Raw genomic sequence first — 20988 nt, 5'->3', positions numbered from 1 at the left:
CAATTCCTGCACAATTATTTTATTAACAAAGTAAGGGTAGTAAATATCCAGGGACAGTCCCACAGCATTCTTAACCACATCACGCTCTTGGGAGGCAGGGAAGATATATGGTTTATTCCCAGGCCTGCTAGTCTAGATCTGCCAATGTCTTTCCCTTTCCTTCTTATAGCAATGGAGTCAAATACAGGGTGGGGTAACTGTTCCTAATGCAATTCTAATGCTATTAGGTTTGCACATGTTGTTACTAGTGTAATTACAATGTTACTACACAGGCAAACTAAATGTAAAGTGTTGGATTGTCAGGCTAATTATCATTATACTAATTCTTCTTTGTGTGTTTTCTGTTAAATCCTCTTTGTTAGGATTGCAGGAATAAACTATTAAATAGTTGGATTATTTTTGTGGCTGGTTTCACTTTGATAAAAAAAAATTGTTGAAGTGCCTGGGTCAGTGCTTGTTAATTGCAGGTGTAGGTACTGTTATTCTCTGAATAATCTCTTGTCTGCATTGGGATATCAAAAGCAAACATTGAGGAAAGTGTCAAGAGGACATGCTATCAATACTCTTTGGATAACACATAGGAGCAGTAGGCTACATGTCGGATGTAGTTAAAAATTAATTGGCGACAGACTGATTACGCACAACTGAAGTGTTGAAAAGTTCTAAAGGCAAATGGGGACCCTAGGGATTTGATAAACTGTATTGTGATATTGCAACCACCTCTCATCAAACCCTCAAGTCTATTAAAAGAAAAGTTTAAAAAAATGTTTTAATAAAAAAAAAGTCACACAATGTTATTTACCTGTAAATCAGGACTTCATCTTCGGAGCAGTTGTACTGGAGCTGGTACATCTTGACCTTGGGTGCTGTTTTGCTAACAGTCCACTTGACCAGAGCAGAGGATGCAGACACCTCCGATACAGATACCACCTTTTCCGGTAGAGGCTTGGACTCCCCCTTACTGGTCTTGGTAGAGCTGGTGATGTCCGAGAGCCGGGACTTGGGCTGTGCGGTGTGGTTGGTACCATTGCTGAGGTGTGGCAGTTGAATGATGGATAGTTCTATAGAGGCAGTCGATTCCCCTGCTGCGTTGGCTGCGATGCAAGTGAAGGTGCCGTAATCCTTGGACGTGGTGATGGTAATATCCAGGGTGCCGTTATCGTACACGGTCGCTCGGGACGAATTGCTAATCAAACGGTCGTCTGGGGCGACCCAGTGTATGATCGGCATTGGGTCGCCGATAGCTTTGCAGCGTAGGCTAGCTGTTTGGCCCTCCAGGACTAACAACTTGTGCGTGTGTTGGGTGATCAGGGGCGGTTCACAGACAAACTCTTCTTCCCGCACGGACCAAAAGTAGCGTCCCTTTAGACTGGGAGGGGAAGCGCAGGTCTCCATATCGTCCTCTCGGTCTAGCCTCCGGAGCCAAAGCACTTCACAGTTGCAATGCAGGGGGTTTCCCCCAAAGCTCAGGGAAAGCTGAGGAGCGTAGGGAGTGGTCAGTATTAAGTTAGTCTGGGAACGGGTGAAGATGGGGTCTGGCGGGAGCTTCTGGAGACGGTTGGACGTGAGGTCCAGGCGCGCCAGCTTGTCCAGGTCCGTAAATGTCCCCTCTGCGATGTGCGAGATGAGGTTATGATCAAGACTCAACTGGTGGAGGTTGACCATCTTGCAGATGGACTCCCAAGGTACACCCCGCAAGTTGTTGTAGGACAGGTCCAAGTCTTCCAGTGTCAGCATCAGATCATCAAAAGCCACCTTAGAGATGCAGTTGAGCTGGTTGTTGTTGAGGATGAGGTGCTGCAGGTTGACAAGGCCACGCAGGTCGTCCGGTCCCAGCTCGGTCAGGCGGTTGCTGTCCAGGTGCAGGGAGCGCAGGGTCTCCAGGTCGAGGAAGGAGAAAGGCAGGATGGCACTGATGGTGTTGCGGGACAAGGTGAGGTCCACCAGGCCTGTCATGTTGGCAAAGTCCTGCGGTGTGACCTTGAGGATGAAGTTGCCGCCCAGGCGGAGCTCTACGGTCCGCCTGTCTATGTCCAGAGGTACGAAGAGCAAGCCTTTGGATGGGCAGAGGGTACCCAGGGACTCAGACAGGTTCTGGCAGACACAGTACTTGGGGCATGCATGGGCCATAATCACTGCGGTTCCCAGAAGCAGGAGGCTGCTGAGCACTTTGTCCATGGTAGATCATATGCAGGGACCTACGAAAGACAGAGGAGAGAAGGGAAGAGCATGGTAAGATCATTTCGTCCAAATAATGATGAAGGACCTTACAGATAATTCAATTACATACTTTCATCAGTGGTCTAAAGTTCATCACACTCAGACCTTTATTCAGTAAAATAAAGACACATTAGGACCACCAATATAAGAGGAACCATGTGCAGTTGGTTACTATTTGCAATGGCATTATGTTAGTAAGCAGGTTTACAGGCAATTTTCTCTATCTGTGTCCATCACAGCTATTCATTTACAGTATGTACTGTGCATGAGTCTCAGTCACATCATACCTAGGGAATATTCAAACCAAATCAGTAACCAGGACATTCAAATGCATATTATTTCTACATGTTTGAAAGCATGTTTAAATAAATACACTGTTACTGTAAGTCTCGTTTTGTTTCACAATTATATAATCTCATAATTTAGTCCATTCTTGCAGTGCAAGGACAACTGCATTTTAATTCACTTTGTTAATAACCTGGTTGTGAATTGCTTTTTCAGTAGTTCAGTAGTAGTTTTCAATAGTTTTTAGTTCTGCTCATACATTTACAATGACCCAATTGCTAATAAGATGTTGTTTAGGCACTTAAAATGAATCTAAACATTTTAAATTACTGTTGTTGAGCAGGAGCAACTACAGTAGTTCTAGCTTTAACTGCACTGGTCACACTAGCCCAACATGCTAGACATGATGAGTCAAAAATTGAGGAGCATAATAATTGAATATTATTCCACCCAGCAGGAGTCAAATAGCAAATCTCTCTCTCAAACTCTCTCTCTACACTAACACTGTTCCTCACTTTGATCTCTTTCTCTCTCCCTCCCTTCTTCTCTCTCCCTCACCCTGAGAAGATGCTACAGTATGAAATTTGTTCAGGTGTCGGGCCGTGTAGACACCCTTCATGCTCATGTGAATATCTAAGCAGCCCTCCCAGCAAACCAAAATTGGTTCTATGAAGGTTCTCAGAGCAAATGTTCTCAAAAAAACTGTCCAGTCATGGTGATGAATATAGAATGTTTGTAAAAAACATTCACATGATCTTTCAAGAACTTTCCCAGAGCAGCTGATTATTTTATTTTTTACTTTCCCCCTTTTTCTCCCCAATTCCATGGTATCCAATTGGTAGTTACAGTCTTGTCTTGTCTCCGCAACTCCCGTACGAAGGTCGAGAGCCATGCGCCCTCCGAAACACAACCCAACTAAGCCGCACTGCTTTTTGACACAATGCCCGCTTAACCCGGAAGCCAGCCACACCAATGTTTTGGAGGAAACACCGTGCACCTGGTGATCGTGTCGGCTCGCAGCCCGCCACAGGAGTCGCTAGAGAGCAAGGAACTCTAGTGGCACGGCTAGCAACTTCAATGCAGTGCCTTAGTCCACTGCGCCACTCAAACGCAACACGTAAATTGCAGGTGCCATGTTTCATGAGCTGAAAAAAAATATCCCAGAAAATGTCCATATGCACAAAAAGCTTGTTTCTCTCATTCTGGGCATAGATTTGTTTACATCCCTGTTAGTGAGCATTTAGTAATTTGCCAAGATAATCCATCCACCTGACAGGTGTGACATATCAAATTAGCTGATTACACAGCATTGTCATTACTGGCTGGTGAGGGTCAGGTTACAGTGGATCACAGTTCTACAGAGATACAGTTGAAGTCAGAAGTTTACATACACCTTAGCCAAATACATTTAAAACTCAGTTTTCACAATTCCTGACATCTAATCCCAGTAACAATTCCTTGTCTTAGGTCAGTTAGGATCACCACTTTATTTTAAGATTGTGAAATGTCAGAATAATATAGATATAGAAACATTATATGGAATTCTAATTTCATTCAAATCAAATTTTATTCACATTCACATGGTTAGCAGATGTTATTGCGAGTGTAGCGAAATGCTTGTGCTTCAAGTTCTGACAGTGCAGCAATATCTAACAATTCCACGACAATTATTTAATACACACAAATCTAAGTAAAGGAATGGAATAAGAATATAAACTCAGCAAAAAAAGAAACATCCCTTTTTCAGGACCCTGTCTTTCAAAGATAATTCGTAAAAATCCAATTAACTTCACAGATCAACACTGTTTCCCAGAATCCCTCCATCAGTGCTCAGACTGTCCGCAATAGAGACATCAGACATCACCAGCATCAGACATCACCAGCAACAACATCGCCTATGGGCACAAACCCACCGTCGCTGGACCAGACATATCTAGCCAAAAGTGCTCTTCACTAATGTGTTGCGGTTTTGTCTTACCAGGGGAGATGGTCAGATTCAAGTTTATCGTCAAAGGAATGAGCGTTACACCAAGGCCTGTACTCTGGAGCGGAATCAATTTGGAGGTGGAGGGTCCGTCATGGTCTGGGACGGTGTGTCACAGCATCATCGGACTGAGCTTGTTGTCATTGCAGGCAATCTCAACGCTGTGCATTACCAAAGAAGACAACCTCTTCCCTCATGTGGTACTATTCCTGCAAGCTCATCCTGACATGACCCTCCAGCATGACAATGCCACCAGTCATACTGCTCATTCTGTGCACGATTTCCTGCAAGACAGGAATGTCCGTGTTCTGCCATGGCCAGCGAAGAGCCTGGATCTCAATAACAATGAGCACGTCTGGGACATGTTGGATCGGCGGGTGAGGGCTAGGGCCATTCCCCCCATAAATGTCCGGGAACTTCAAGTGCCTTGGTGGAAGAGTGGGGTAACATCTCACAGCAAGAACTGGCAAATCTGGTGCAGTACGTAATGCAGCTGGTGGCCACTCCAGATACTGACTGTTACTTTTGATTTTGACCCCCCCTTTGTTCAGGGACACATTATTCCATTTCTGTTAGTCACATATCTGTGGAACTTGTTCACTTTATGTCTCAGTTAATGAATCTTGTTATGTTCGTACAAATATTTACAGATGTTAAGTTTGCTGAAAATAAACGCAGTTGAAAGTGAGGATGTTTCTTTTTTTGCTGAGTTTATAAATATATGGATGAGCAATAACAGAGCAGCATTGGCAAGATGCAGTAGATGGTATAAAATACAGTATATACATAAGAGATGAGTAATGCAAGATATGTAAACATTAAAGCGGCATTATTAAAGTAACTAGTGATCCACTTAATAAAGTGGCCAATGATTTTAAGTCTGTATGTAGGCAGCAGCCTCTCAGTGTTAGTAAAGGCTGTTTAACAGTCTGATGGCCTTGAAATATAAGCTTTTTTTCACTTTTTTTTCTCGGTCCCAGCTTTGATGTAACTTTACTGACCTCGCCTTCTGAATGGTAGCGGGGCGAACAGGCAGTGGCTCGGGTGGTTGTTGTCCTTGAACTTATTGGCCTTCCTGTGGCATTGGGTTCGGTAGGTTTCCTGGAGGGCAGGTAGTTTGCCCCCGTTGCTGAATTTTGCAGACCGCACAACCCTCTGGAGAGCCCTGCAGTTGAGGGTGGTACAGTTGCCGTACCAGGCGGTGATACAGCCTGACAGGATGCTCTCAATTGTGCATCTATAAAAGTTTGTGAGGATATAGGTGACAAGCCACATTTCTTCAGCCTGCTGCAGTTGAAGAGGTGCTGTTGCGCCTTCTTCACTACACTGTCTATGTGGGTGGTCCATTTCAGTTTGGCCGTGATGTGCACACCGATGAACTTAAAACATTCCACCTTCTCCACTACTGTCCCGTTGATGTGGATAGGGGGGTGCTCCCTCTGCTGTTTCCTGAAGTCCACAATCATCTCCTTTGTTTTGTTGACGTTGAGTGAGAGGTTGTTTCCGAACACCATACTCCGAGAGCCCTCACATCCTCCCTGTAGGCTGTCTCGTCATTGTTGGTAATCAAGCCTACAACTGTTGTGTCGTCTGCAAACGTGATGATTGAGTTGGAGGCATGCAAGACCACGCAGTCATGGGAGAAAAGGTAGTACAGGAGGGGGCTGAGCACGCACCCTTGTGGGGCCCCAGTGTTGAGGATCAACGAAGCGGAGATGTTGTTTCCTACCATCACCACCTGGGGCCCGTCAGGAAGTCCGTGACCCAATTGCACAAGGCGAGGTTTAGACCCAGGGCCTCAAGCTTAATGATGGGCTTGGAGGGTACTATGGTGTTGAATGCTGAGCTATTCTCAATGAACAGCATTCTTACACAGGTACAGTATTTCTCGTGTCCAAATGGGATAGGGCAGTGTGCAGTATGATGGCGATTGCATTGTCTGTTGACCTATTGGGATGGTAAGCAAATTGAAGTGGGTCTAGGGTGTCGGGTAAGGTGGAGGTGTTATGATCCTTGACTAGTCTCTCAAAGCACTTCATGATGACAGAAGTGCTCGTTTAGTTCAGTTACCTTTGCATTCTTGGGTACAAGAAAAATGGTGGCCATCTTGAAGCATGTGGGGACAGCAGACTGGGATAGGGAGAGATTGAATGTGTCCGTCAACTCACCAGCCATCTGGTCTGCGCATGCTCTGAGGACGCGGCTAGGGATGCCATCTGGGTCGGCAGCCTTGCAAGGGTTAACCCATTTAAATGTCTTACTCACGTCAGCCACTGAGAAGGAGAGCCCACAGTCCTTGTTAGCGGTCCACATCGATAGCACTGTATTATCCTCAAAAGCGGGAAAGAAGGTGTTTAGTTTGTCTGAATGCAAGACGTCGGTGTCTGTGACGTGGCTAGTTTTCCTTTTGTAGTCCGTGATTGTTTGTAGACCTTGCAACATACACTTTGTGTCTGAGCCGTTGAATTGCAACTCCACTTTGTCTTTATACTGACATTTTGCTTATGTGATTGCCTTGCGGAGGGAATAACTACACTGTTTGTATTCGGCCATAGTCCTTAGCACGTGGACTTCCTACTTGAGTTTCTGCCTAAAGGAAGAGAGGTGCAAGATGGAGTCGTGGTAAGATTTGTCAAAAGAAAGGTGGGGGAGGACCTTGTATGCATCACGGAAGTTACAGTAACAATGCTAACTGTTAGCTTGTAAGCATTGGCCTGCTAACTGTCTGAATCGATGTGTCCTCAGCCAGCCCAACCACTCACTGGACCCATATGTTCACTTGGCTACGCATGCCTCTCTCTAATATCAATATGCTTTGTCCATTACTGTCCTGGTTAGTGATTACTGTCTTATTTCACTGTAGAGCCTCTAGCCCTGCTCAATATGCCTTAACCAACCATGTTGTTCCACCTCCTACATATGCGATGACATCACCTGGTTTAAACATCTCTAGAGACTATATCTCTCTCGTCATTACTCAATGCCTAGGTTTACCTCCAATGTACTCACATCCTACCTTACCTTTGTCTGTACACTATGCCTTGAATCTATGCTATCGTGCCCAGAAACCTGAACGTGCTAGACGGCCAGTTCGTATAGTCTTTAGCCGTACCCTTATCCTACTTCTCCTCTGTTCCTCTGGTGATGTGGAGGTTAATCCAGGTCCTGCAGTGCCTAGCTCTACTCCCACCCAACAGGTGCTCTCATTTGTTGACTTCTGTAAACGTAAAAGTCTTGGTTTCATGCACGTTAACATTAGAAGCCTACTCCCTAAGTTTGTTTTACTCACTGCTTTAGCACACTCTGCCAACCCAGACATCTTAGCCGTGTCTGAATCCTGGCTTAGGAAAACCACCAAAAACCTTGAAATTTCCATTTCTAACTATAACGTTTTCCGCCAAGATAGAACTGCCAGAGATAGCCTGCAGAGTTCTGTATTACTATCTAAGTCTGTACCCAAACAATTTGAGCTTCTACTTCTAAAAATTCACCTTTCCAGAAACAAGTCTCTCAATGTTGTCGCTTGCTATAGACCTCCCTCTGCCCCAAGCTGTGCCCTCGATATCATATGTGAATTGATTGCCCCCCATCTATCTTCTGAGCTCGTGCTACTAGGTGACCTAAACTGGGACATGCTTAACACCCCGGCCATCCTACAAACTAAGCTTGATGCCCTCAATCTCACCCAAATTATCAATGAACCTACAAGGTTCAACCCCAAATCAGTAAACACGGGCACCCTCATAGATGTCATCCTAACTAACTCGCCCTCCAAATACACCTCTGCTGTTTTCAATCAAGATCTCAGCAATCACTGCCTCATTGCCTGCATCCGTAATAGGTCTGCAACCAAACGACCACCCCTCATCACTGTCAAACACTCCCTGAAACATTTCTGCGAGCAGGCCTTTCTAAATCGACCATTTCTCTACGGCTGGCCATGCTTTCCACTTGGCTACCCCTACCCCGGTCAACTGCCCGGCACCCTCCACAGCAACCCGCCAAAGCCCCCACCATTTCTCCCTTAACCAAATCCAGATAGATGATGTTCTGAAAGAGATACAAAATCTGGACCCCTACAAATCAGCCGACAGCTAGACAATCTGGACCCTCTCTTTCTAAAATTATGTGCAACCCCTATTACTAGCCTGTTCAACCTCTCTTTCGTATCGTCTTCGATTCCCAAAGATTGGAAAGCTGCGCGGTCATCCCCCTCTTCAAATGGGGTGACACTCTAGACCCAAACTGCTATAGATCTATATCTATCCTACCCTGTCTTTCTAAGGTCTTCGAAAGCCAAGTTAACAAACAGATTACTGACCATTTCGAATCCCACCATACCTTCTCCGCTATGCAATCTGGTTTCAGAGCTGGTCATGGGTGCACCTCAGCCACACTCAAGGTTCTAAACGACATCATAACTGCCATCGATAAGAGACATTACTGTGCAGCCGTATTCATCGACCTGGCCAAGGCTTTCGACTCTGTCAATCACAACATTCTTATTGGCAGACTAGACAGCCTTGGTTTCTCAAATGATTGCCTCGCCTGGTTTACCAACTACTTCTCTGATAAGAGTTCAGTGTGTCAAATCAGAGGGACTGTTGTCCGGTCCTCTGACAGTCTCTATGGGTGTGCCACAGGGTTCAATTCTCGGGCTGACTCTCTTTTCTGTATACATCAATGATGTTGCTCTTGCTGCTGGTGATTCTCTGATCCACCTCTATGCAGACAACACCATTCTGTATACTTCTGGCCCCTCCTTGGACACTGTGTTAACTAACCTCCAGATGAGCTTCAATGCCATACAACTCTCCTTCCATGGCCTCCAACTGCTCTTAAACGCAAATAAAACTAAATGCATGCTATTCAATCGATCACTGCCCGCACCTGCCCGCCCGTCCAGCATCAGTACTCTGGACGGCTCTGACTTAGAATACGTGGACAACTACAAATACCTGGGTGTCTGGTTAGACTGTAAACTCTCCTTCCAGACTCACATTAAGCATCTCCAATCCAAAATTAGATCTAGAATCGGCTTCCTATATCGCAACAAAGCATCCTTTACTCATGCTGCCAAACATACCCTCGTAAAACTTACCATCCTACCGATACTCGACTTTGGTGATGTCATCTATAAAATATCCTCCAACACTCTACTCAACAAACTGGATGCACTCTATCACAGTGTCATCCGTTTTGTCACCAAAGCCCCATACACTAACCACCATTGCGACCTGTACGCTCTCATTGGTTGGCCCTCGCTTCATACTCGTCGCCAAATCCACTGGCTACAGGTTATCTGCAAGTCTCTGCTAGGTAAAGCCCCTCCTTATCTCAGCTCACTGATCACCATAGCAGCACCCACTCGTAGCACGCGCTCCAGCAGATATATCTCACTGGTCACCCCCAAAGCCAATTCCTCCTTTAGTCGTCTTTCCTTCCAGTTCTCTGCTGCCCATGCCTGGAACGAATTGCAAAAATCTCTGAAGCTGGAGACTCACATCTCCCTCACTAGCTTTAAGCACCAGCTGTCAGAGCAGCTTCTCTACCTGCACATTCATCTTCTGCCAAACTAACATTCCAGTGTTTAATTGCTACATTGTAATTACTTCGCCACCATGGCCTATTTATTTCCTTAACTTTCCTCATTTGAACTCACTGTATATAGACTTTTTGTTTTCTTTTGTTCTACAGTATTACTGACTATGTTTTGTTTATTCCATGTGTAACTCTGTTTTGTTGTATGTGTCGAATTGCTACGCTTTGTCTTGGCCAGGTCGCAGTTGCAAATGAGAACTTGTTCTCAACTAGCCTACCTGGTTAATTAAATAAAGGTGAAATAAAAAATATGAAAAAATGTTGTGCTCTGCCCCCAGCTGCCATGTGGACATTATGTTGTCAAGTTTGCATATGGGTGCAACTGTCCACCTGTCACCAGAGGGTGGCAGAGGCTGTCCGAGACATTAACGACACTCAGGTGTGTCCTATTTACTCATTATGATTTCCCTGTTAAAAGAGGTGTTTTCTGTTGTCGTTCGAATTATGTGCCGAGTGAGTTTTTGAGACTTAGTGTTTGTTTTCTAGGGTTATTGTGATCCTTCTGTTTCTCAGTAAAGTATTATGTTTATCCTTTATCCTTAAACGTTTATAATCTATCAAAATGATCACGGGGCGATGTGTATTCAATAGCTCCTCGTCTTCAAATCAATGGCCGAAAATGTGCACTTCAAAACATCCTGGCGGAGACCGGAAGAAATGGAATCCAGTTAGTTGGATTTACCAACAAAAAACTCCCCGGATAATGACGACAATGGCGACATCGTGTCGAATCTGCAGGTCCATAATTAATTTTGTGCCCTTTTAACAATCCATGAAAGTGACGCATGGATATTATTTTTAGCTTTCAGTGAGCAGTTTTTCTTGCGCTTTTCGATGAAACACACAATCTGTTATAGTCACAGCTGTGATTTAACCAGTTTTAGAAACTTCAGAGTGTTTTCTATCCACACATACTAATCATATGCATATACTATATTCCTGGCATGAGTAGCAGGACGCAGAAAAGTTGCGCGATTTTTAACAGAATGTTCGAAAAAGGAGGGGGTAGGCTTAAGAGGTAATATGTACATGTAGGTAGAGTTATTAAAGTGACTGCATAGGTAAGAGAGTAGCAGCAGCGTAAAAGAGGGGGGAGGCAGGGCAACGCAAATAATGTGGGTAGCCATTTGATGCGATGTTCAGGGGTCTTATGGCTTGGGGGTAGAAGCTGTTGAGAAGCCTCTTGGACCTAGACTTGGTGCTCCGGTACTGCTTGCCATGCGGTAGCAGATAGAACTGTCTATGACTAAGGTGGCTGCAGTTTTTTACAATTTTTAGGGCCTTCCTCTGAAACTGCCTGGTATAGAGGTACTGGATGGCAGAACTCTTGGCCCCAGTGATGTACTGGGCCGTACGCATTACCCTCTGTAGTGCCTTGCGGTCGGAGGCCAAGCAGTTGCCATACAAGGCAGTGATGCAACCAGCTCTCAATGGTGCAGCAGTAGAACCTTTTGAAGATCTGAGGACCCATGCCATAATCTTTTCAGTCTCCTGAGGGGGAATAGGTTTTGTTGTGCCCTCTTCACAACTGTCTTGGTGTGCTTGGACCATGTTAGTTTGTTAGTGATGTGGACACAAAGAACTTGAAGCTCTCAACCTGCTCCACTACAGCCCCGTTGATGAGAATGGGGCATGCTCGGTCCACCTTTTCCTGTATTCCAGAATCATCTCGTTTGTCTTGATCACATTGAGGGAGAGGTTGTTGCCCTGGCATCACACGGCCAGGTCTTGTCAGTGATCAGGCCTACCACTTTTGTGTCATCGACAAACTTAATGATGGTGTTGGAGTTGTGCATGGCAGTGCAGTCATGAGTGAACAGGTAGTACAGTTGGAGACTAAGCACGCACCCCTGATGGGCCCACGTGTTGAAGATCAGCATGGCGGATGTGTTGTTACCTACCCTTACCCCTTGGGGGCGGCCCTTCAGGAAGTCCATGATCCAGTTGCAGAGGGTGTTTAGTCCCCAGGTTATTAGCTTAGTGATGAACTTTGAGGCCACTATGGTGTTGTACGCTGAGCTGTAGTCAATGAATAGCATTCTCACATAGGTGTTCCTTTTGTCCAGGTGGGAAAGGGCAGTGTGGAGTGCAATAGAGATTGCATCATCTATGGATCTGTTAGGGCGCGATGCAAATTGGAGTGGGTCTAAGGTTTCTGGGATAACGGTGTTGATGTGAGCCATGACTAGCCTTTCAAAGCACTTCATGGCTACAGACATGAATGCTACGGCGGTAGTCTTTTAGGCAGGTTACCTTAGTGTTCTTGGGAACACGGACTATGGGGGTCTGCTTGAAACATGTTGGTATTAAAAGACTCAGACTGTTAGAGATTGAAAATGTCAGTGAAGACACTTGCCAAATTGGTCAGCGCATCCTCGGAGTACACATCCTGGTAATCCGTCTGGCCCTGCGGCCTTGTGAATGTTGACCTGGTTAAAGGTCTTACATTGACTGCAGAGAGCGTGATCACACAGTCGTCTGGAACAGCTGGTGCTCTCATGTTTCAGTGTTACTTGCTTCGAAGTGAGCGTAGAAGGAATTTAGCTAGTCTGGTAGGCTCGTGTCACTGGGCAGCGCTCGGTTGTGCTTCCCTTTGTAATCTGTAATAGTTTGCAAGCCCTGCCACATCCGACGAGCATCGGAGCCGGTGTAGCACAATTTGATCTTAGTCTTGTATTGACGCTTTGCCTGTTTGATGTTTCGTCGGAGGGCATAGCGGGATTTCTTATAAGCTTCCGGTTTAGAGTCCCGCTCCTTGAAAGCGACAGCTCTACCCTTTATATCAGTGCGGATATAGCCTGTAATCCATGGCTTCTGGATGGTGTATGTACATACAGTCACTGTGGGGACGATGTCATCGATGCACTAATTCATGAAGCCAATGACTGATGTGGTGTACTCCTTAATGCCATCAGAAGAATCCCAGAATATATTCCAGTCTGTGCTAGTGAAACAGTCCTGTAGCTTAGCATCTGCGTCATCTGACCACTTTTTTATTGAAAGAGTCACTGGTGCTTCCTGCTTCAATTTTTGCTTGTAAGCAGGAATTGGAAGGATAGAATTATGGTCAGAAATGCAGGGAGAGGGAGAGCTGTGTGTGGAGTAAAGCGTCTCTGTGTGTGGAGTAAAGGTGGTCTCAAGTTTTTTTTTCCTCTGGTTGCATATTTAACATGCTGGTGGAAATTTGGTGAAACTGATCTTTTCTCTGCATTAAATTCTCTGGCCACTAGGAGCGCAGCCTCTGGATGAGCATTTTCCTGTTTGCTTATGGCGGTATACAGCTCATTGAGTACGGTCTGATTGCCAGCCTACATACCTCTGCGGTGGTATGTAGACAGCTACAGCTAGGTAGATAGTGTAGTCTACATCTTATCATGAGATACTCTACCTCAGGTGAGCAAAACCTAGAGACTTCCTTAGATATTGTGTACCAGCTGTTGTTTACAAATATACATAGACCCTTGTCTTACCAGAGGCTGATGTTCTATTCTACTGATAGAGTGTATAACCCATGTTGTATGTTGTTCATGTCGTCACTCAGCCACGACTCGGTGGAACATAAGATATTACAGTTTTTAATGTTCCGTTGGTAGTTTAGTCTTGCTCGTAGATCATTGATTTTGTTTTCCAATAGACCGGATGCAACTGGGGGTTTACTCGCTCGGCCTACGAATTCTCAGAAGGCAGCCCGACCTCCGCCCCCTTTTTCTCCGTATTCTCTTCACGCAAATGACGGGGATTTGGGCCTGTTCCCGGGAAAGTACTGTGTGTACAGTACCCACATAAAACCACACCCCCAACACAACTTTTGTTTGGCTTCAGTCATGACCTCTAGTATTCTTAATGAGCAATATGAAAAATGAGGCCAAATCAGGAAGTTCAGCCCCCCTTTAATTGAGCATGATAACTACCAGCATACCAGTTTTTCCTAAATGCCATATACAAGTAGACAGCTAGATTATGTAAATGAGGCTTTCACAGGTCAACACAATCTCCATATGGCTCATGATTAAACTATACAACTGATGATGACCTTAAACCGGTTATGGCTGCGATCCCTGTACAGGTATCAACATCAGGGGAAATTTCAGAGTGACAACTAAAAATACAACTTCGTAACATTAAACATTCTTGAAAATGCAAGTGTCTTACACCTTTCAAAAATTAGAATCTTGGTAATCAAACTATGTTTTCCAATTTAAAATAGCTATTACAGAGAACAAATCCCATGCTTTTGTTTGAGAAGAGCAATCAACAACATAAAAATTTTCCGCCTAGACAGTTTTTACACATTCACATCTGAAGGTAAAATTATGACTTACATTCTGATATCTTGCTCTTATTTCTCTTCCAGAGGGACCCAGTGATCAAATAAAGTGCCGTTTTCTTTGATAAAATCAATTTTTATAGCCTAAATTGAAACATTTTGTAAACCGTTTGTGCCGTGTATTCCATCTCTATCAATTTTTTACGGAGAATTCAACGTGATTACACACCGTAAACAATCGTTTATCTAGTCATGGTTGGTTTCAGTGCATTCCTCTGGATGTTTGCAACACAGCCAAAGCCAACACAGAGTATTGACCGAAGTGAACTGATTTGAAGACAACGAGCAATGACTACCTTAAGCACCAATAATTTTAGCAAAGCTTCATTGATTGACTATATTTCTGCCCAATGACCACTGATCTTCTTGAATTCTAGCTGGGTAGATAGCCAATGAGCTAGGTAGATTACCAGTATGTAATGGTTTTGGGTTGGACCACAATTCCTTGTTTGTAATCGCACGTGCAGGGAACTCCATTCTCGCCTTGACGATCAGAGGAGTTGCTGTAAGGCTTTTTACGTGCAACTACATTTCGGAAAGTTGTAGTTTCAATGATTTCATTGAAGATATCATGGCGAAAAGCGAAGTCAAAGTCTAAAGTGAAAGTGAAAAAGTGAAAGTGAGACAGATTTTTTGTTTGAGGAATCTTGGAGTGTTATGATTCAAATGAACTGAGGAGCTGTTTCTGCAAGGACAGGACGTACTTCTGGACGGGTAAGTGCTAATGCCGTTTTATGAAATATATAAATATATATATATTTTCCGCTGTCAGATTATATATTCATTTTTTTTATTCAAATGGAATGGAGTAGAACAGCAAACACACACATGGCCACTGCACCTGCTACTCCTCTTCATTTCCATATGAAATAGCCATTGGGTGCTGGGGGCGAGTGCAGGCCCACAACAATGGCCGGAGTTGAATGGAGCAGCACTTCACCTTAGTGACTGTTCCCTCTGCTCTATACAATACAAATCTGTTTATTTTATGTGATGATAAAAGGCTCATACAATACAAATCTTTTTTTAATGTTTTCTTTCACAGTGATAGCGACTCCGACTGGGAGCCCCCGGTGCCAAGCTGCCCGCTTTACCTCTGCCCCCAGTGGTGTTCATATGCCACAGTTCATTACTGCAGGCATGACTGTGCCTCAGGGCCAAAAGGGCACAGCATGGAGGCGTTGTTGTGTTCTGTGTCGCATGAAATGCACCACTTGTTCAGTTTGCCTCTGCTTTACATCAGAAAGAGACTGCTATGGGACATGGCACAGGCAGCTGTAACGGTTCTCCTCTTGTGAAGTAAAGGCGGACCAAAGCGCAGCGTGGTGGTTGTTCATTGTATTTATTGACGAACCTATACATGAACAAACTAACGAAAACAAAACAAGAAACGTGAGAACTCAAAACAGCCCTGTCTGGTGCAAAACACAAAAACAGGAACAATCACCCACAAACAAACAGTGAAACCCAGGCTACCTAAGTATGATTCTCAATCAGAGACAACTAATGACACCTGCCTCTGATTGAGAACCATACTAGGCCGAAAACATAGAACTGACCCAAAACATAGAAAAACAAACAGACTGCCCACCCAACTCACGCCCTGACCATACTAAATAAATACAAAAACAAAGGAAATAGAGGTCAGAACGTGACAGTACCCCCCCCCAAAGGTGCGGACTCCGGCCGCAAAACCTTGACCTATAGGGGAGGGTCTGGGTGGGCGTCTGTCCGCGGTGGCGGCTCTGGCGCGGGACGCGGACCCCACTTCGCCATTGTCTTAGTCCGCCGTATTGTCCGCCTCCGTGGCTTACTCCCCATGCCCACCCCTCTCAATGACCCCACTGGACAGAGGGGCTGCTTGGGACAGAGGGGCAGCTCGGGACAGAGGTGAAGCAGCAGCTCGGGACAGAGGGGCAGCTGCTCGGGACAGAGGGGCTCTAGCGGCCCCTGGCTGACTGGCGGCACTGGCGGCCCCTGGCTGACTGGCGGCCCCTGGCTGACTTGCGGCACTGGCGGCCCCTGGTTGACTGGCGGCGCTGGCGCTGGGCTGACTGGCGGCACTGGCGGCCCCTGGTTGACTGGCGGCACTGGCGGCCCCTGGCTGACTGGCGGCACTGGCGGCCCCTGGCTGACGGGCGGCACTGGCGGCCCCTGGCTGACGGGCGGCATTGGCGGCTCCTGGCAGACGGGCGGCACTGGCGGCGCTGGGCAGACGGGCGGCGCTGGCGGCGCTGGGCAGACGGGTGGCGCTGGCGGCGCTGGGCAGACGGGCGGCGCTGGCGGCGCTGGGCAGACGGGCGGCGCTGGCGGCGCTGGGCAGACGGGCGGCGCTGGCGGCGCTGGGCAGACGGGCGGCGCTGGGCAGACGGGAAGCTCCGGCAGAGGCGCCGGACAGGCGGGAGCCTCCGGCAGAGGCGCCGGACAGGCGGGAGGCTCCGGCAGAGGCGCCGGACAGGCGGGAGGCTCCGGCAGAGGCGCCGGACAGGCGGGAGGCTCCGGCAGAGGCGCCGGACAGGCGGGAGGCTCCGGCAGAGGCGCCGGACAGGCGGGAGGCTCCGGCAGAGGCGCCGGACAGGCGGGAGGCTCCGGCAGAGGCGCCGGACAGGCGGGAGGCTCCGGCAGAGGCGCCGGACAGGCGGGAGGCTCCGGCAGAGGCGCCGGACAGGCGGGAGGCTCCGGCAGCGGCGCCGGACAGGCGGGAGGCTCCGGCAGAGGCGCCGGACAGACGGGAGGCTCCGGCAGCGCTGGAGAGGAGGAAGGCTCCGGCAGCGCTGGAGAGGAGGAAGGCTCTGGTAGCGCCGGAGAGGCGGGAGACTCCGGCAGCGCTGGAGAGGAAGGCTCTGGTAGCGCCGGAGAGGCGGGAGACTCCGGCAGCGCTGGAGAGGAGGAAGGCTCTGGACGGATGGGCCGGAGAGACAGCCTGGTACGGGGAGCTGCCACCGGAGGGCTGGGGTGTGGAGGTGGTGACGGATAGACCGGGCCGTGCAGGCGCACTGGAGCTCTTGAGCACCGAGCCTGCCCAACCTTACCCGGTTGAATGGTCCCGGTCGCCCTGCCAGTGCGGCGAGGTGGAATAGCCCGCACTGGGCTATGCAGGCGAACCGGGGACACCGTGCGCAAGGCTGGTGCCATGTAAGCCGGCCCAAGGAGACGCACTGGAGACCAGATGCGTAGAGCCGGCTTCATGGCACTTGGCTCGATGCCCACTCTAGCCCGGCCGATACGCGGAGCTGGAATGTACCGCACCGGGCTGTGCACCCGCACTGGGGACACCGTGCGCTCCACAGCATAACACGGTGCCTGCCCGGTCTCTCTAGCCCCCCGGTAACCACAGGAAGTTGGCTCAGGTCTCCTACCTGGCGTAGCCATACTCCCTGTTAGCCCACCCCCAAGAAATTTTTGGGGCTGACTCCCGGGCTTCCATCCACGACGCCGCGCTGCCTCCTCATACCAGCGCCTCTCCGCTTTCGCCGCCTCCCGTTCTTCCTTGGGGCGGCGATACTCTCCTGGCTGAGCCCAAGGTCCTTTACCGTCTAGTTCGTCCTCCCATGTCCATACCTCCTCGCGCTGCTCCTGCTGCTGCTTTTTCCTTTGCCCATTACCACACCGCTTGGTCCTGTTGTGGTGGGTGATTCTGTAACGGTTCTCCTCTTGTGAAGTAAAGGCGGACCAAAGCGCAGCGTGGTGGTTGTTCATTGTATTTATTGACGAACCTATACATGAACAAACTAACGAAAACAAAACAAGAAACGTGAGAACTCAAAACAGCCCTGTCTGGTGCAAAACACAAAAACAGGAACAATCACCCACAAACAAACAGTGAAACCCAGGCTACCTAAGTATGATTCTCAATCAGAGACAACTAATGACACCTGCCTCTGATTGAGAACCATACTAGGCCGAAAACATAGAACTGACCCAAAACATAGAAAAACAAACATAGACTGCCCACCCAACTCACGCCCTGACCATACTAAATAAATACAAAAACAAAGGAAATAGAGGTCAGAACGTGACAGCAGCAAAATATTGTGACGAGGACTTCCAAGGGGTGTACTGTTTTTTTTAATACATTTTTTTTGTGTGTGTGTTAGAATTGCTTTTTGATATGTTGTATATAGTTATTTGCACTGCTGTATATAGTTATAGGTCATTTCACCAATTCGGCCACTTGGGTACATTTGGGCAATTTGTGTGGGACACCTGGGTGACTTCATGCTAAATGTCATGTAGCTCACCCATTCCTGAAGTTATCAGTCTGACACTTTGCACACCTACAGATGCCCTCCTGTGTTATCCATCAACATTTTCTCCAGCATCCTATCTGACTGTGTGACTATTCTAGCACATGTGAAAGATGATTCTACAACCATAAAAAACAGAAAACGTATGCTCTTTCTTTCTCTTTTCTTCCACCAGATCTACTGTGTTATATTCTCCTACATTCAATTAACATTTCTACAAACTTCAGAATGTTTCCATTCAAATGATACCAAGAATATGCATATCCTTGCCTCTGAGGCTGAGCTACAGGCAGTTAGATTAGGGTATGTCTTCAGGCGGAAATTGAGAACAAAGGGATGCAGCCATAACAGGTTTAAAGGGGAGAATGTGCATTTGAGATTCAATTAAACCAATTGGCAGCACATTTGAGATGTAACTTCATAAAACAAAAATGTTAAACTTGCATAAACCAATGCATTTCAGGCCTCATATTTCCTACTGCAGCTTACATTTCAGAACACTTATCCAATTTGACATTGTAGAATATTTTGCAGACAGATGGAAGGTGCAGTGCTCTCTCCATATTTAAAATGTCTTGTGTTATCCAGTATTAGGTTACAGATGTTTAAGTCTATGAACATTCTGGTCAACAGTATGTGAACCTTCATTAACAAGACTGTCAGGTGCAAGGAGAAATGTATGCAATCAAAGTGAACTCAATCCCTCCGTCTACCCAGTAGGCAGCCCTTTTCCTCTGCAGCCATCAATCACGTTCTCTATCAGAGTTTTCACTTCGCACTCATTTCAAATTCTAGTGGTACTATATTAATCTGGTGAAATATTAGCAGAACTTCGTGCTACGTGACCCTCTCAGAACACCATAGTTCACCCCTGACTGGTTTCCGCTGTGAGAGCTGTCAGTTGTGATGACAGACACCGCTTCTCACCTGGAGTAGTCCGTTTAATGTGTGCAATATCTTCCTGCTATTTGATCATATGAGAAAGACAGATTTATATAAAACTGAGAATCTTTTGACTTTGATTTTTAGAGCTTAAGAGCGGGACTCTAACCCCGAAGTTTATAAGAAATCCTGCCATGCCCTCCGACAAACCATCAAACAGGTAAAGCATCAATGCAGGACAAAGATCGAATCATACTAAATCGTCTCTGACACTCGTCAGATGTGGCAGAGCTTGCATTTCATTACAGACTACAAAGGGAAGCACAGCCGAGAGCTGCCTAGTGACACGAGCCTACTAGACGAGCTAAACTACTTCTATGCTCGCTTCAATGAAAATAACACTGAAACATGCATGAGAGCATCAGTATTTCCGGAAGACTGTGTGATCACGCTCTCCGCAGCCGATGTGAGCAAGACCTTTAAACAGGTCAACATTCACAATGCCGCGGGGCCAGACGGATTACAAGGACTTGTACTGCGAGCACGCGCCGACCAACGTCTGTAGCCATGAAGTGCTTTGAAAGGCTGGTCATGGCTCACATTAACACCATTATCCCAGAAACGCTAGATGCACTCCAGAGGCGAAGGTCAAGAGCTGTGTGTCCTCCGAAACACGATACCGCCAAGCAGCACTGCTTCTTGACACAATGCTCACTTAACCTGGAAGCCAGCCGCTAGAGCGCGATGGGACAAGGACAACCCGGTTGGCCAAGCCCTCCTCTAACCTGGTCGACGCTGGCCTCAGGGCTCTCCCAGTCACGGCCGGCTGCAACACAACCTGGGATCGAACCAGGATCTTTAGTGACGCAGCTAGCACTGCGATGCAGTGCCTTAGACTACTGCACTACTCGGGAGGCCCCTTCTTGGTGGGGTTTGCACTTTTTGGGGCTATTCCAATATGCTGGGTGAGCTAAATCAAGTGCACCTTCAGTATGTGAAAGAAAAAAATACTATTTTGACCCAGGTTTGCTTGCAAGTACAGAAGGTGAAGGAGGTGAGTAAGATGGAGGATGGAGAGGGCTGGCTTGGTGTAAAGTGATGTAAGTGCAGAAAAATGTAATGCTGTGGCCCTGATGAACTAAGGAATGGAAATTAGATTACAGTTAGTGTCCTTCATCTGTGGAGGTGAAGAAGACAATAGGAGGTAAAATAAAGAGAAGAGGGAGAGAAAGACAGAGAAATAGTCAGGCGAGAGAAATGGAGAGTGACTTTTCAGGAGAGAGGCAAAAGCCAGGGGGTACAATCACAGAGGCATTGAGACAGGATGAAGGTAGGTTAGAGCCCCTGGTATCAAAGAAAATGTACTGGAGACCTGGAGACTCACCAGGCTCCCAATAGCGACCCCTTAATGGACATTCAGAACAAAGGGTCTAACGAAACGG

The 20988-nt window shown here is 47.0% G+C and overlaps 1 protein-coding gene across 1 annotated transcript in view; it reads right to left on the bottom strand.

Annotated features, from left to right (window-relative positions):
• The window catches only part of LOC139383404 (leucine-rich repeat and fibronectin type-III domain-containing protein 2), a 241115-nt gene that overhangs the window by 24684 nt on the left and 195443 nt on the right, over window positions 1-20988 (bottom strand). Inside the window, exon 8 of the mRNA XM_071127944.1 lies at window positions 803-2198. Within this exon, the coding sequence (XP_070984045.1) occupies window positions 803-2178 (1376 nt within the window). The 5' untranslated portion in view covers window positions 2179-2198. The remainder of the gene's footprint in view (window positions 1-802; window positions 2199-20988) is intronic.

Source organism: Oncorhynchus clarkii, chromosome 25, assembly GCF_045791955.1.
Source record: "Oncorhynchus clarkii lewisi isolate Uvic-CL-2024 chromosome 25, UVic_Ocla_1.0, whole genome shotgun sequence".
NCBI lineage: Eukaryota > Metazoa > Chordata > Actinopteri > Salmoniformes > Salmonidae > Oncorhynchus > Oncorhynchus clarkii.
The sequence above is the reverse complement of the archived record's forward strand: the minus strand, read 5'-3'. Positions and strand labels throughout refer to the sequence as shown.